Raw genomic sequence first — 16,565 nt, forward strand, 5'->3', positions numbered from 1 at the left:
GTAAGTGCCCTATATTCTCAAAAATTCCTATGAGTTAGACATTATTATTATTCCATTTTACAGATGAGGAAATTGAGGCCAAGTGATTTAATGATCTGAAATTTAGTAGATAACTGATCTAATAAATGGTAGAGTCACAATTTTAACCCAGGTAATTTTACTTCCAAATCTTTGTTCTTAATTACTATGTGAAGTATGTGGAATAGGATATCACATTCACTGCCTTTAAAACTATAATGGATATTTTAGTCATCCTGTGGAATATGAGATACATATAAAGAAATCTTACATTCTGAAAGTCTGAGTTATTGTTCGCTTATATTCTTTGGAAGCATCACTAGATACTTTAAGACATCTAAGTTTCCTTTATGTTGAAAGTATTGTTTTAATAAAATAAGGATGTATATGTCATATTTTGAATGTTTAACTGCTCAAATTTTGCTTGAATGTGAACATCCTTAGTTTGAAACTTCTAGATAATTAGTAAGTTTGTCAAAATCTAAGAAAGTATGTTTAGCTATTCAAAAAAATATGTTCTCTGATAGAGCAGGGAAAGTTGTACTTAACAGAATACTATATCCCAAGTTTTTCTAATTCTGTTTAAAACTCTTTTCAATGCATTGGTGCCCACTCAGATTTTTTAAATTGCAGTTCAGAAAACACTGTTGGTATATCTATATCTTAATTAAAAATGGAGGAAACCAGAGGTTTTAGGGTTGTATCTAAATTGAGGAAAACAATCTGTCATCTTCTGGCAGAAAGCTGACTCTTCTAATAAAGTAATATTCCAATGGAGTTACCCTTTCTACCTGTTATTTGTGGACCAGCTGGTCAATAGGCCATGGACTAGGTGACTTTAAAGGATTAATCTCCATCCTTGTAGCTCAGACTTCACTTCTTGCCACTTGAGCCCAATCTAGTCATCTATGACTGTCATCTTTGTTGACACCAATATAAGTTGTCGTAAGAGGCTTAGTCTTCTTTCTGTAACTCCTGACAGTAAAACCCAGTAATGTAGCTAGTGTTCACTCTTCTGGTTACTCTATCTTAAGTGTATCTCAGAGAAAGTTTAGGCCACCAGGCCACTGGAAGGTGAAAATTGGTCTGTCTGCCTCTCAGGGTGTAGGAACAATCTTCTGTGTTATTCTCTTCACAGCTGCTTCATTAGTCTATCTCTAATGATGTGATCTCTCTCTGTTCCTCTATGCATATGGCTGTTCACTATGGAAGGCTCAGTTTCTAAGTTCACAAAATACATCAGTTGAAAAATATAGATTAATGAAAACCATCAAGTCAAAATTGGCTTAGCTCGGGAGAAATATCCACCTTAGGTTTAGTCACCTATGGCTTGGGACCAAGCCATTATAGTAACAAACATGGGTGTTGGAGGTCAGTAGTGTAGTTCTCAGAAAGAGTCATAAGCTGGGAAAACATTGCACTTTTTACAATTAGGACTCTGGTGCTTGCTTTGTGTGAGTGAGTGTGTGTGTGTGTGTGTGTGTGTGTGTGTATCTTTGGACATGATAAAAAGTAAGGATCTAATTTTATTTAATTTTTTTATAATGCTAGCCATGTACTCCAGCACTGTGTCACTATTTATTGAGGTATTCATCCTTTCCTCATGAATTTATAATATTACTTTAGTCCCTTTTGTCTTTTTTAAAGATTATTTATTTATTTTAATTTAAATTCAAATCAATTTGCCAACCCTTTAGTGTTTCTTTTAGTGAAGAGTTGTGAATTGGTCTGAAGATGTCTTTGTTTTTCTCATTTAAAGAAATTTTTAAGTCAGGTTTATTGAGATATGATTTATATACAGTAAAAATCTATAAATTTAAAAAAAAAATCTATAAATTTTAGGTGTACTATTTTATGAATTTTGACTAAGGCTATGATCCTATGATCTCTGCCACATTCAAGATACAGAACATTTCCAACCATTTGAGGATTTTAAATGGAGAGAGGGAATGACATAACGGTTTTTGTTTTTTGTTTTTCAGTTAACATATAAATGACATAATTGTCTTCACTTGTAATCAGAGTGTTTAGATCATTTATACTTAGTTATTGATACATTTAGATTTTTTAAAATTTTTGTTTATTAGATTTTATTTATTTATTCATGAGAGACACAGAAAGAGAGAGGCAGAGACACAGGCAGAGGGAGAAGTAGGCTCCACTCAGGGAGCCGATGTGGGACTCGATCCCAGGTCTACAGGATCATGCCCTGGACCGAAGGTGGCGCTAAACCGCTGAGCCACCCAGGCTGCCCGATACATTTAGATTTAAATCTGCTTGCTGTATTGCTAGTTGTTTTTTTGTCTCATTTGTTCTCTTTTTTTTAAAAATAATAAATTTATTTTTTATTGGTGTTCAATTGGCCAACATACAGAATAACACCCATGCTCATCCCGTCAAGTGCCCCCCTCAGTGCCCATCACCCATTCACCCCCACCCCTGCTCTCCTCCCCTTCCACCACCCCTAGTTCATTTCCCAGAGTTAGGAGTCTTCATGTTCTGTCTCCCTTACTGATATTTCCTACCCATTTCTTCTCCCTTCCCTTCTTTTCCCTTTCACTATTATTAATATTCCCCAAATGAATGAGACCATATAATGTTTGTCCTTCTCCGATTGACTTACTTCACTCAGCATAATACCCTCCAGTTCCATCCACGTCGAAGCAAATGGTGGGTATTTGTCATTTCTAATAGCTGAGTAATATTCCATTGTATACATAAACCACATCTTCTTTATCCATTCATCTTTCGATAGACACCGAGGCTCCTTCCACAGTTTGGCTATTGTGGACATTGCTGCTAGAAACATCGGGGTGCAGGTGTCCCGGCGTTTCATTGCATCTGCATCTTTGGGGTAAATCCCCAGCAGTGCAATTGCTGGGCATTTGTTCTTTATTCCTTTTATCTTTTGTTCCCCACCTGGCTTTGGAGTAATTGAAATTTTTATTATTATTTCATTGGCTTATTTGTTATATACTCCTTATTTTTAGTCTTTGCTCTAGAGCTTACAATATACCTCTTCAATTTATCACTGAATACTTTCAAATAATATACTACCCATATAGCATAAGAATCTTTCAAGTATAATTCCAGTATCTTTTCTATTGTGGTGTTGTTGCATATTTTACTTTATCATATGTCATAAATCTCACAATACATTGTTACTCTTTTTGCTTTAGACAATAATTTATCTGTTAGAGTGATTAAATATAAGGAAAAAAGTCTTTTATATTTCCTTCGTTTTTTTCCTATTTTTGGACCTCTTCATTTCTTTGTGTTTCTGTATGATTTTATATTTCTTCTGCCTGAATATTTTTTTATTTCTTATTTTTTCTAAAGAATATTTTTGGCAGTTCCTTATGTAGGTCTGTTGACAATTCACTCAGCATTTTTTCTCTGTTTCATCTTCATTTTGAAAGCTATTTTTTGCTGGGTTTAGAATTCTGAAGTGACAGGTTTTCAGGTATTTTTTTTTTCCTTTAAGGATGTCATTCCATTGCTTCTGGCTTACATGATGAAAGTCTGCTCTAAGTCTTATTTTAGTTCCTCTTTATGTAATGTATCTTTTTTTCTGCTGACAATTTTCAAATTTTTATCTTTTGTTTTCAGCAGTTTATAACCAATTCTTACTGTGCTTATTCATGATATCTAGAGTTTGTCTGTTTATAATATTGTATGGTAATCAAAGCAGTGTAGACTCTAGCGTCAGGATAGTTGAATTCAAATTTTCCCCTATCACTTTCTGTCTTGAGATTTTGGTAACTTACTTGACCTCTCAATGCTTCAGGTGCCCCACCTGTAAATGGGGATGATAATTACTCCTACCTCATAGAAATGTGAGAAAGTGCCCAATATACAATAAGTCCTCAATAAATGTTAGTCTTTAAAAATAATTATCTTCAGATTCCTCATTTTAATGTGTCTATATCTCAAAATCGGACTTTGTTTACGTTTTAACCAAAAAGAAATTACTTTGCTGCTTTATTAACATGTCATCTGGCTACTTAACAGCAAAATTTCCCCCAGATAACTTTCTCTGTCAGAAGCATAGATGGATAATGCTTTTTAATTCAGATTTCCCAAGGATCTCAAATGTAGGCTAGCATACCACTGTCATACTAGTAAGGTTGCTTGAAGTACAGATGCTATGGTGGACCTCATCTCTCTGGATACAACTCAATTTTCCAATTATATATTTAATATTCACATAAGAGTATATTAAGTAGGAATTTTGGATATCTTTTAGAATAAACAACAATCTCTAAACATTGTATTACCAAGAACATTTATGCATTACTAAGAAAATTGATTAGCATTAAATGTTAATTTACAAAAATTGTTACTTTTTTGTAAGGGAATAAGCAATACTATATTTTTCCAATAATAAGGATATATAAGGATGAAACTAGTCCCTTTAAACAAGGCCTTGAAAGGTATTAAAAGCATCTAGTCAATTTTTAAGCAGTCATATGCTGAAAACCTTTCTCATTTCCAGAATACTTTTTCACTGTTTGCTATGATAGCAAAAGTAAATATTAACTAGTATCTGGACCTTTTTGTATTTTAATAGGATTTTGGCACAGTTTGAGCTGGGAAAGAAAACAGCTAGTTAGCTACTAATTAGATTGTTTTGTCTTTTTTTTTTTTCCTTTTAAATTTTTTTTAAAATTCTAGTTAGGTAACATACAATGTAATACTAGTTTCAGGTGTAGAATTTAGTGATTCATCACCTGCATACATTCTCCAGTGCTCATCACAGCAATTTCCCTCCTTAATTCCCATCACATATTTAACGCATTCTCCTACCCACCTTCTCTCTAGTAACCTTCATTTGTTCTCTATAGTTCTCTATAGTTAACAGTCTGTTTCCTGGTTTGCCTCTCCCCACTCCCAGCCCCATGTTCATCTATTTTGTTTCTTAAATTCCACATGGGAGTGAAATCATATGGTATTTGTCTTTCTCTGACTTATTTCACTTAGCATAATACTCTCTGGCTCCATCCACATTATTACAAATGGCAAGGTTTCATTCTTTTTTATGGCTGAATAATATTTCAGTATGTGTGTGTGTACATACATGATATCTTTATCCATTCATTAGATGATGGGCATTTGGGCTCTTTCCATAATTTGGCAATTATGCTATAAACATTGGGGTGCATGTATCCCTTCAAATCAGTATTTTTGTATCCTTTGGGTAAATACCTGGTAGTGCAATTGCTGGATCATATGGTAGTTCTATTTTTAACTTTTTGAGGAATTTCCATTCTGTTTTCCACAATGGCTGTACAACTTGGCGTTTCCACCAACAGTTAAGAGGGTTCCCCTTTCTCCATATCCTTGCCAATAACGATTGTTTCCTGTGTTGTTAATTTTAGTCATTCTGACTGACGTGAGGTGGTATCTTATCATTTTGATTTGTATTTCCCTAATGATGAGTGATGTTGAGCATCTTTTCATGTGTCTGTTAGCCATTTGTGTGTCTTCTGCCCATTTTTAAACTAGATTATTTGGTTTGGGGGCATTGGATTTTATAAGTTCTTTTTTTTTTGAGTTTTATAAGTTCTTTTTTTTATAATAAATTTATTTTTTATTGGTGTTCAATTTACCAACATACAGAATAACACCCAGTGCTCATCCCGTCAAGTGCCCCCCTCAGTGCCCATCACCCATTCACCCCCACCCCTGCCCTTCTCCCCTTCCACCACCCCTAGTTCATTTCCCAGAGTTAGGAGTCTTCATGTTCTGTCTCCCTTACTGATATTTCCTACCCATTTCTTCTCCCTTCCCTTCTATTCCCTTTCACTATTATTTATATTCCCCAAATGAATGAGACCATATAATGTTTGTCCTTCTCCGATTGACTTACTTCACTCAGCATAATACCCTCCAGTTCCATCCACGTCGAAGCAAATGGTGGGTATTTGTCATTTCTAATGGCTGAGTAATATTAATATATTTTGGATACTAGCCCTTTATCTGATATGTCATTTGCAAATATCTTCTATTCTGAAGGTTGCCTTTTAGTTTTGTTGATTATTTCCTTCATTGTGCAGAAGCTTTTTATCTTGATAAAGTCCCAAGAGTTTATTTTTGTTTTTGTTTCCCTTGCCTCAGGAGACATATTTAGTAAGAAGTTGTGACGGCCAGTGTCAAAGAGGTTACTGTCTATGTTCTTCTCTAGGATTTTGATAGTTACCTGTATCACATTTAGCTCTTCCCTCCATTTTTAATTTATTTTTGTTTATTATATAAGAAAGTGGTCAAGTTTCATTCTTTTGCATGTTGCTGTCCAGTTTTCCTAACACCGTTTATTGAAGAGATTGTCTTTTTTCCATTCTTTCCTGCTTTGTCAAAAATTAGTTGGCCATATAGCTGTGGATTCATTTGTGGATTTTCTATTCTGTCCCATTGATACATGTGTCTCTTTTTGTGCCAGTGCCATACTGTCTTCATCACTACAGCTATAGTATAACTTGAAGTCCAGAACTGTGATGCCTCCTCCAGCTTTTCTTTTCTTTTTTAAGATTGCTTTGGCTATTTGGGGTCTTTTGTGGTTTCATACAAATTTTAGGATTGTTTTTTCTGGCTCTGTGAAAAATACTGATTATTTGTCTTTTAGAAAGGAAAGAAAAAATTTTAAAAAGCATTATCTGATAATAATTGATTAAAAAGATTTTTTTTTGTAGGCAAAGGAAAAGAGGATTTTATCCCTAGAAGTTGAAACAGAAAGACAATGTCTGAGAAAGTCAAACAACTTGGGACAAAAACTCTCCTTTCTGGAGTAACTCTTTTTAAAGATGATTTAATGCACTGTACTGAATATAAAAGGAACCTAAGACAGTCAGTACTATAACTGAGGAAGAGGAAAGCATGTCAGATTTTAAATATCTGAAACCATGAATTATTTGTTCTTGAACCCAAAGCCCTTACCATAATTACATAGAAAAATTTACCCTATAGATCTCAAATATATACCAGATAAAATTTGGAAACTTAGTTTTTCATAACCTGAGGAAATCCACTATAGGCTAGTGGATCTCTTATTTTAAATTTTTATCAAATAAATAGGTTTATTTTTATATTATGTTAATAGATGTCATTTATTAAGACTACCACAAAGACCATGCATTATATTGGAAAGAACACAGCTTACAGATTCACAAGATTCTCCTTGCGACATTGAACTAGTTTTGGAAATTTGAACAAAGTACTCCCAGAGACTGAATTTCCTCATTTCAAAAACAAATGACAATAAAACTCATTTAAAAGTAAATCTCTTCTTTCTTATAAAGATTAATCCTGATTTCTATGTGAAACACTTTGCATTTGTACAGATTGATGGTGATGTTTGTTATTTAAAATACATAATTTTAAAGAAATATCAACATCTATTTGTTTCCCTCACAATGTTTCTTATTATATTCTAGGCCTTTAATGATTGACCCTCAGGGTCAAGCTAATAAGTGGATCAAAAACTCTGAAAAAGAAAATCAGCTTAGTGTTATTAAGCTATCTGATTCAGACTATATGAGAACATTGGAAAATTGTATTCAATTTGGAACTCCACTTCTATTAGAAAATGTTGGCGAAGAACTGGACCCATCTTTGGAGCCTTTACTACTTAGACAAACTTTCAAGCAAGGTAGAAGTTAATTTATATTAGTTGGTAGAACTGAAAGATGTTTCAATGATCTTTGAGACAAGAAAACCACTACATAAATTCAAGGATAATGTTAATAACTCAGAACTTCTGTGTCATCGTTATGTGTGAAAGGAATTTAGAACGAAATGAATTTTGGTTGGATAATCTAAAATAAATATCTTGCCCTCTGTTCATTATGTTAACCTCTGTTATCTAGACTGCTCTTCAGTAGAGAACATAAAGAAGTTAAAGCCAGTTTGAAATCCCTTTGTCTTGTGACCATGGAGCTCACACAGCCCATTATTATGAATAGTAATGGTTAATGTGGACTAAACTTGACTTTAAGTTAAACAGTACCCACCTTACATCTTTCTACTTCAAAAATTTTATCTCTGCCAAACTCTAATACTTTATTTTTCTTTTCTTGGCTCTTAGTTTTTATTTAAATTCTAGTTAGTTAACATATAGTATAATATTGGTTTCAGGAGTAGAATTTAGTGATTCATCACTCATATATAACACCCAATGCTCATCACAGGGCCCTCCTTAATACCCATTACTCATTTTGCCCATCCTCAGTGCACATTTCTTCCAGCAATCCTCAGTTTGTTCTCTATAGTTAAGAGTCTCTTATGGTTTGCCTCTTTCTCTTTTTTCCCCCCTTTCCCTATGTTCATCCGTTCTGTTTCTTAAATTCCACATATGAGTGAAAGTATATGGTATTTATCTTTCTCTGACGTATTTTGCTTAGCGTAATATACTATAGCTCCAACCATATCATTGCAAGTGGTAAGATTTCATTCTTTTTGATGGCTGAGTAATACTCCATTATATATATATATACCACGTCTTAATCCATTCATCAGTTGATAGACATTCGGACTCTTTCATAAACTGTAGTACTTTGAAGAGCTTAATTCATATACAAATAATCTTGGAATTATGATTGAAAATTGATGGAGGAGGTAAGATCAAAAGGAATCTTGATTTATAAGGCCCCTGACAACCAGAGAAAATGTCTTATGCCACTCCAGAATGAATGAGCCCTGCTGTGTAATTGCTTTCTTGCCTCTATGTCTGTGATTTTGTCATATCTCTATTCTATTTTAAATTACTTTAGGACCCTTTATTTGTAGCCTAGACACAGCCTTAATATAGAAGGAGGGGCTATACAACTCTGGCCTACTTATCATGCATTTGCTTTCTGAAATATAGGTGGCATTGATTGCATCAGACTTGGTGAGGTCACTATTGAGTATTCCTTTGATTTCAAGTTTTATATCACCACAAAACTGAGAAATCCACACTTTATGCCAGAACTGGCTACAAAGGTATCTTTGCTAAATTTCATGATAACTCCAGAAGGACTTGAAGATCAGTTACTAGGTATTGTTGTTGCAAAGGAGAGGTATGTATTTTCTTATATGCTTCCAGATGGTTTAGAGAGGAATATTTGTAGGCCATTAATACTTTTGTTGTGTGATTATTTCAAAAACTTATTAAATTTTACATTTTGTTATTATAAATTAAGTATATAGTCCTTTAAAATAACCATTCTTGGAGTGGCTAGATGGCTCAGTTGGTTAAGAATCCATCTCTTGATTTTGGCTCAGGTCATGATCTCAGGGTCTTGAGATCAAGGCCCATTTCAATCTCCATGTTGAGCATGGAGCCTGCTGAAGATTCTCTCACTCTCCGTCTACCGCTCCCCCCTACTCACATGCATGCTTGCTTCCTCTCTCTTAAGAAAAAAAAGTAAAATTGCCACTCTAAGAACAAGTGAGTTATAAGCCAACCATATTATATTTGACTCTTAGTATTAGTAGTAGGATCCAGGAGACATACCATGACTTCTGAGTTGTATCTGATTAAGGCAAAAAAGTTACACAGAAGAATATATACTGTAGACAAAATCAGAAATATGTTCAAAGACTTAAATGCAGGATATCAATGAAATATTTGAATAATACAGTGAAATAATAAAAGAATGATTTTTTTATAATAAATTTATTTTTTATTGGTGTTCAATTTACCAACATACAGAATAACACCCAGTGCTCATCCCATCAATTGCCCCCCTCAGTGCCCGTCACCCATTCATCCCCACCCCCCCTGCCTCCTCCCCTTCCACCACCCCTAGTTCGTTTCCCAGAGTTAGGAGTCTTTATGTTCTGTCTCCCTTTCTGATATTTCCCACACATTTCTCCCTTCCCTTCTATTCCCTTTCACTATTATTTAAATTCCCCAAATGAATGAGAACATATAATGTTTGTCTTTCTATAAAAGAATGATTGATGAAATACTTAGATAAGAATGAAAAAGCAGGATACAAAATTATGCATGGTATGGATAATATTTTGTAAAAAAATATAGTTAATGTATGAATGAATATATATATATTTTTCTATATATATATATATATATATATATATATATATATATATATATAGAAAAAATTAGGGAGGGAATATGCCAGAATGTTAGCAGTGATCATCTCTGAGGATGATAAGATCATGGGTAACTTATTTTTTCATTCTTTATATATTTTTCTATTACTAGCATGTGTTATTTTTTTAAAAGAGAAAATATATTAAGATATTTGATAGGGCTAGTAGTAAAGAATTGTTTCCTGATGGAAATCTTTGATTCCACTTGGAGCTTCACACAACATTATCAGTCTATTTCATGAAATCAAATTATAAGTGAAATTATGTAATCTATGAAGTGCCTTAGTTACTTCTAATATTTGAATCCTACTTGCACAGTATCCAAGATAGAACCAAGTCCTAACATTCTAAAACATCGTGAATTATGTTATTTTGAAGTCTTATACTGTCTTTGTGAAGATTGTAAGTGCCAGTTTTGTCTTCTTCTTGAAAGGGCAATTGTATGACAAGTCTTCTTTTCTGTTCCTGTGGAAGACATACATAATGAAAATAACACTGAATATGACAAAACCAAGGAGTAGATAAAAAGTTGACTATTGTGTTTCTTCTCCAGTTCCTATCCTCACATAACCACCTCAGCCATATGGATAAATTTAACACATTCTTAGATTTACTGTGGTACATTTTACTGCCACATTTTACATACATGCAATTGATGATCATTTTTTTTGCTCAAATAATCATTCGTATGGAAATAACTTTTTTTCCTTAGGATAAACTTTGTGCTACATATCTTTGTGTTACATGTCTACAAAATTATTTCTCTACAAAATTGTGATATCTAATATTCAGATATGATTTTAGATAAACTACTCCAGATTTAGACTAAATGTTTCTCTATCTTTTTAGACCAGAGTTAGAAGAGGAACGAAATGCCCTTATTCTTCAGTCTGCAGCTAATAAGAAACAGCTAAAAGATATAGAGAAGAAAATTTTAGAAACACTATCATCTTCAGAAGGGAACATTTTAGAAGATGAAAGTGCAATTAAAGTCTTAGACTCTGCTAAAATGATGTCCAATGAGATAACAAAGAAACAGCAGGTGAAAAGAGAATCCTAGCAATCTTTTGATCCTTTTTCAGTTTGCTCCTAGTATAATTTGGGAGAAAGTTTGTTTGCAAGGAGCAGAAGCCTATTCAAATTAGCCCACATAAGAAAGATACAAGGGCAGCATAAGGAATATAGTCAATGATAATATAATAGTGTCTTATACTGACAGATGGTCTACACTTGTGGTGAACACAGCATAATGTATAAACTTGTCCAATCACTATGTCGCACACCTGAAACTAATGTAACATTGTGTGTCAACTATATTCAAAAAAGAAAAGAAAAGAAAAGAAAAGATACAAGGGGGCATTTTCCCAATTACAGAGGTATATACAGGCCTCAAGAATAATAGAAAGTTTCTATGCTCTTTGTGTAATATTGTGTAGTCTTCATCTGTGCCTCTCTGCTCCATAAGAAGGCTAGTTTCTCCTGTAAAACATTTGTATCTGGTCCTTGCATGGAGAAACCAAATTTGGTTCCATTACCTTTTATTAGCACTAGTGCCCAGTACCACTTGACTTCCGTTTTTGGGGCTCTTATAAGTTCTAATTCTCTAGTGGGAAAAATTGATTTAGCTAATCTTGCGTCCATTTCTATCTTTACCTCCTGATTGAGTCAGCTACAAATGAGATTATTCAGTATAAACATGATACACAACAGTCTGTGGATAGTGTGTCCAAAGGAGAAGTGGTTTGGATAAGTGCTTTATACCTTTTTCCTATAGAATAGCAATCTATCAGAAGGAGTTACCAGTTGAAGAACTTGTTATCTTGGAGAATTTTTTTCTTTGGGGGGTCAAATACTAAGACCCCTATTATGTCCAGAAAAGTTAAACATATGAGAAGCTACTTTTAATGTCTAACACCATCAGCTAGGAAATATTTCTGAATATCTACTTTGCCAGACTTTGTGCTGGGTTCTGGTGCACATGTTGATACCTTAAACATACACATGTGCACATTCTCTATCTGACCTATTAAAATAAAAGAAGATGAGTGACTATAGTAGACACATGTCAGATTCAGGCAAAGTATAAGCAAAGATTGACAACTCTGGTATTCCCCAAACAAGAAACATAACCTTAAACTATTTTTCATTCTTTGTTGTCCTCCCTCTCATCTTCCTCTTCCCTCCCTTCCTAGTTCTTTCCTTCCTTTTCCTTTCTTTCTTTACAACTTTTAGCATAATAATAAGTCTTTTCTTATAAACTCTTCCTCTATAATTATGTCATTGAGTTGGGGGCTATTTTTTAAATATAAACTTTATTATATAAAAAATAAATAATCCAGGATCCCTGGGTGGTGCAGCGGTTTGGCGCTTGCCTTTGGCCCAGGGTGCAATCCTGGAGACCTGGGATCGAATCCCACATCGGGCTCCTGGTGCATGGAGCCTGCTTCTCCCTCTGCCTGTGTCTTTGCCTCTCTCTCTCTCTCTCTCTCTCTCTCTGTGTGACTATCATAAATAAATAAAAAAGAAAGTAAAAAAATATGTAAAAAGCCTCAAAATTAAAAAAATAAATAAAATAAATAATCCAAAAACACATTTCCTATGTCTTAATCCTGATTTTTCTCTTCTTCTAGATTGCAGAAAAGACAGAACTCAAAATAGCAGAGTCTCGAGAAGGCTACAGACCCATTGCTAAACATTCATCAGTATTATTCTTCAGCATTGCAGACCTGGCTAACATTGATCCCATGTACCAGTACTCTCTCACCTGGTTTGTCAACCTTTATATCAACTCTATTCATGACAGGTAAACATTTTCTTGCTTCATTTATCCTCCCTCAGTTGGATTTTCACCATCCTTTCCATAAAAATATACATAACTTTTTTCTTTTAAAAAAAAAAAGATTTTATTTTTTTGCAAGAAAGAGAGAGAGAAAGAGCACGAGCAGGGGCAGAGGGAGAGAGGGAAAGCAGGCCCCCTGCTAGCAGGGAGACTGATGCAGGGCTCAATCCCAGGACCCTGGGATCCTGACCTAAGCTGAAAGCAGATGCTTAACGGACTAAGCCACCCAGGGACCCCATTAACTTGTTTCTTATTACGTAATATGTATTCATTACGGAACATTTAAAAATATGGAAAAGTTGAAGGGCACCTCTGTGGTACAGTCCATTAGGCGTTTGACTCTTGGTTTCGACTCAGGTTGTGATTTCAGGGTTGTGAGGTTGAGCCCAGCATGGGGCTCTGCACTCAGCTGGGAGTCTGCTTGAGATTCCCTCTCTGCCTCTTCCTCTGCCCCTCCCGCCCATGCTCTCTCTTTCTCTAAAAAAAAATTAAATAAATCTTTTAAAAAATATATGGAAAAGTTGAAAGAAAAAGAGAAAGTCTCTTTTTTTTTCTAAGTTTTGTTTCACCCCTACTCAAGATGTAGGCATAGAAGGATTAGTTTTAGTCCTTCCCCCACCTCTTTTAAATATTTTAATATGGCACTTATCTTTGCTGGCAACTCCAGTACCTTTCTCCACCCTTGAGAACTCTAAAAAGTTTCAGTTCCAGGGTGCCTTGCTGGCTCAGTCAGTACAGCATGCAACTCTTGATCTCAGTTTGTGAGTTTGAGCTCCGCATTGGGTGTAGAGATTACTTTTAAAAATCTTAAGGAGTGCCTGAGTGTCTCAATCAGTTAAGCCTCTGCCTTCAGCTCAGGTCATGATCCCAGGATCCTGGGATTGACCCCATGTCCTGTTCCGTTTGGTGAGGAGTCTGCCTCTCCCTTTCCCTTTGCCTCTCCCCTTGCTTATGCTCTCTCACATGCTCTGTCTCTCTCTCTCTCTCAACTAAATAAATAAAACCTTTTAAAAAAGAAAATCGTAAATAAATAATATTTTTAAAAAGCTTCAGTCCTACACTTCTAATTATTTGCTAGATATTTTCACTTTAATCAATTAATAAATATACACAGATTTTGGAGTCAGACTGGAGTAAAGGATTAAGTCTCACTCCCACCATATACTAGCTATGTTGATACAGGCAACTCAGTTAACCTTTCTGTATGTAATTGCCTCAATTTTCCTTATCTATAAAATAGAGATAATAATAGTACCTACCTTTTAGAATTGTTATGAAAATTTAATATCTGTAAAGTGTTTATCACAATGTCTGGTATTTAGTAACTGCTATGTTTGTTAAGTAGAATAAAAGGATGATTTGAGCCTAGCATGTACAGTCTACATAGGCTCTTGGTAGAACAGTCTCTCCTGAGTGATTGAAATCCCTAAGCTTTCCAGTTGGGATTTGGAATTTGAATTTATACAGTCCACACAATGGAGGAAATTCAAGGTGAGGAATTGACATAAATATCAATATCAAGTGTCAGCAAGGATGTAGAGTCATCAGAACCCTCATACACTACTGGCAGGATTGTAAAATCCTGGATTTTACAGGATTGCCACTTTGGAAATATTTTTAAATTCTCTGGAAAATTAAACATAGATTTGCTATATGAGGTAGTAATCAAAAAATCCAGTGATTCTTGGGGATACTTAAGAGAATTAAATGCATATGCATACACAGAAAATTATAGTATTTTTGGTACATGAAAAATATATATCTAAAAGTTACTTGATTAATTTTTTCTCCCTTCAGTACAATGATATTTATTCATGTGTAATATAGTTAGGTTCATATGTTGTTGGTTTAAGGGTTCTTTTGTATTTCATTTTAGAGTTTTCCCTTCATCCTTGTTGATTTTAATTTTACTATATTTTTGAGCACATACACATTAATATGATTCCAGAAGTTAATCCTATACAAAATGGTCTGCTCAGAGAAGTGTCACCATCCCCTATTCTTCCATCCCCTTTCCATGTGCCAAGATTGCTTTTTAAAATTAAATTAATTTTGAGATAAATGTAGAATCACATGCAGTTATAAGAAATAATATAGTGGGGGTCCCAGCTGGCTCATTCAATGGAGCATGCAACTCTTGATTCGGGAATGTGGGTTTGAGTTCCACTTTGGATGTAGAAATTACTTTAAAAAAATTAAAATCTTAAGAAAAGAAAAGAAATAATACAGTGATCTCCCATAATCTTTACCCAGTTTTCCCACTGGTGACATCTTCAAAACCTCTATAATAGTACAAGATCATAACCAGGATATTAATGTTGATACAATCAAGATAGGGAACACTTCCATCATAAGGATTCCCATGCTGCTCTTTTACAGCCATACCCACTTCTTTCCTATCCCTACTCTCTCCTCAACCTTTGACAACCACCAATCCATTCTTCATTTCTATAATCTCATCACTTCAAGAATGTAATATAAATGCAATCATATATAGCACATAACTTTTTAAAAAACGATTTAGTTTAGAGAAAGAGTGAGTGAGCATGAGCAGGGAGGGGGTGATAAAGGGAAAGAATCTTAAGCAGACTCCTCCTTCATTGGAGAGTCCTGTGTGGCGGCTTGATCCTGAGATCGTGACCTGAGCTACAATCAAGAGTTGGACCCTTAACTGACTGAGCCCCCAGGTGCCCCATATATGGCACATAACTTTTAAGGATTGGCTTTTTAAAAAATATTTTATTTATTTATTCATGAGAAACAGAGAGAGAGAGGCAGAGGGAGAAGCAGGCTCCATGCAGGGAGCCTGACATGGGGCTTGATCCTGGCTCTTCAGAATCACATCCTGGGCTGAAGGTGGTGCTAAACTGCTGAGCCACCCAGGTTGCCCAGGATTGTCTTTTTTAATCTCAATTCTTAATTCTCTGGGGATTCATTCAGATCGTTGTGTGTGTCAGTATATTGTTCCTTTTAATTGCTAAGAAATATTTCATGATATTGATATACTACAGCAAATCTGGTTACTTCCAGTTTTTAGCTATTATAAATAAAATTGCTATAAACATGCATGTACAGGTATTTGTGTGAACATAAGTTTTCATTTTGGGGATAAATGCCCAGAAGTGCAATTACTAGGTCATGTGGTACTTGCTTGTTTGTTTTTTTAAAAGTTGCTGCCAAACTTTCCCAGAATGGGTGTATCATCTTACATTCCTTTAAGTATTACTGAAAATTTTTTGAACTAAAAAAAAGAAAGTAATACATGATTATTGCAAAATTTTAAACATATAAGAGTATGTTTAAAAGAAGGAAAATATCAGCCAAAATCATACCCAGAATTAACCTTTTGTCCATATATTTTCTGACTTTTCACATATTTTTAAAAAATATATACATATTGATCTAGATTTGATGTTTCTTTGGAACAAAAACATTTCTTTATCTCTTACAGTTCCCTGCCCAACATAAATCTCACACTAATAAGGATTCAATATAGGTATCTTTTAATTAACTGATTGTTTTCAGTCATTTTGGAATGCAATAAGAAGTGTAGGGATCCCTGGGTGGTGCAGCGGTTTGGCGCCTGCCTTTGGCCCAGGGCACGATCCTGGAGACC

The 16,565-nt window shown here is 34.6% G+C and overlaps 1 protein-coding gene across 5 annotated transcripts in view; it reads left to right on the forward strand.

Moving 5' to 3' along the window:
- The window catches only part of DNAH12 (dynein axonemal heavy chain 12), a 203,306-nt gene that overhangs the window by 136,752 nt on the left and 49,989 nt on the right, over nucleotides 1-16,565 (forward strand). For all 5 annotated transcript variants that reach the window (XR_007404380.1, XR_007404379.1, XM_049098394.1 and 2 more), the window contains exons 56-59: nucleotides 7,449-7,663; nucleotides 8,879-9,071; nucleotides 10,960-11,152; nucleotides 12,741-12,913. Coding sequence is in view for 3 of the 5 variants with exons in the window: in XM_049098394.1 (XP_048954351.1) it covers nucleotides 7,449-7,663; nucleotides 8,879-9,071; nucleotides 10,960-11,152; nucleotides 12,741-12,913 (774 nt within the window). In the remaining 2 variants the exon portion in view is untranslated. The remainder of the gene's footprint in view (nucleotides 1-7,448; nucleotides 7,664-8,878; nucleotides 9,072-10,959; nucleotides 11,153-12,740; nucleotides 12,914-16,565) is intronic.

This window comes from Canis lupus, chromosome 20 (genome assembly GCF_003254725.2).
Source record: "Canis lupus dingo isolate Sandy chromosome 20, ASM325472v2, whole genome shotgun sequence".
Classification (NCBI taxonomy): Eukaryota; Metazoa; Chordata; class Mammalia; order Carnivora; family Canidae; genus Canis; species Canis lupus.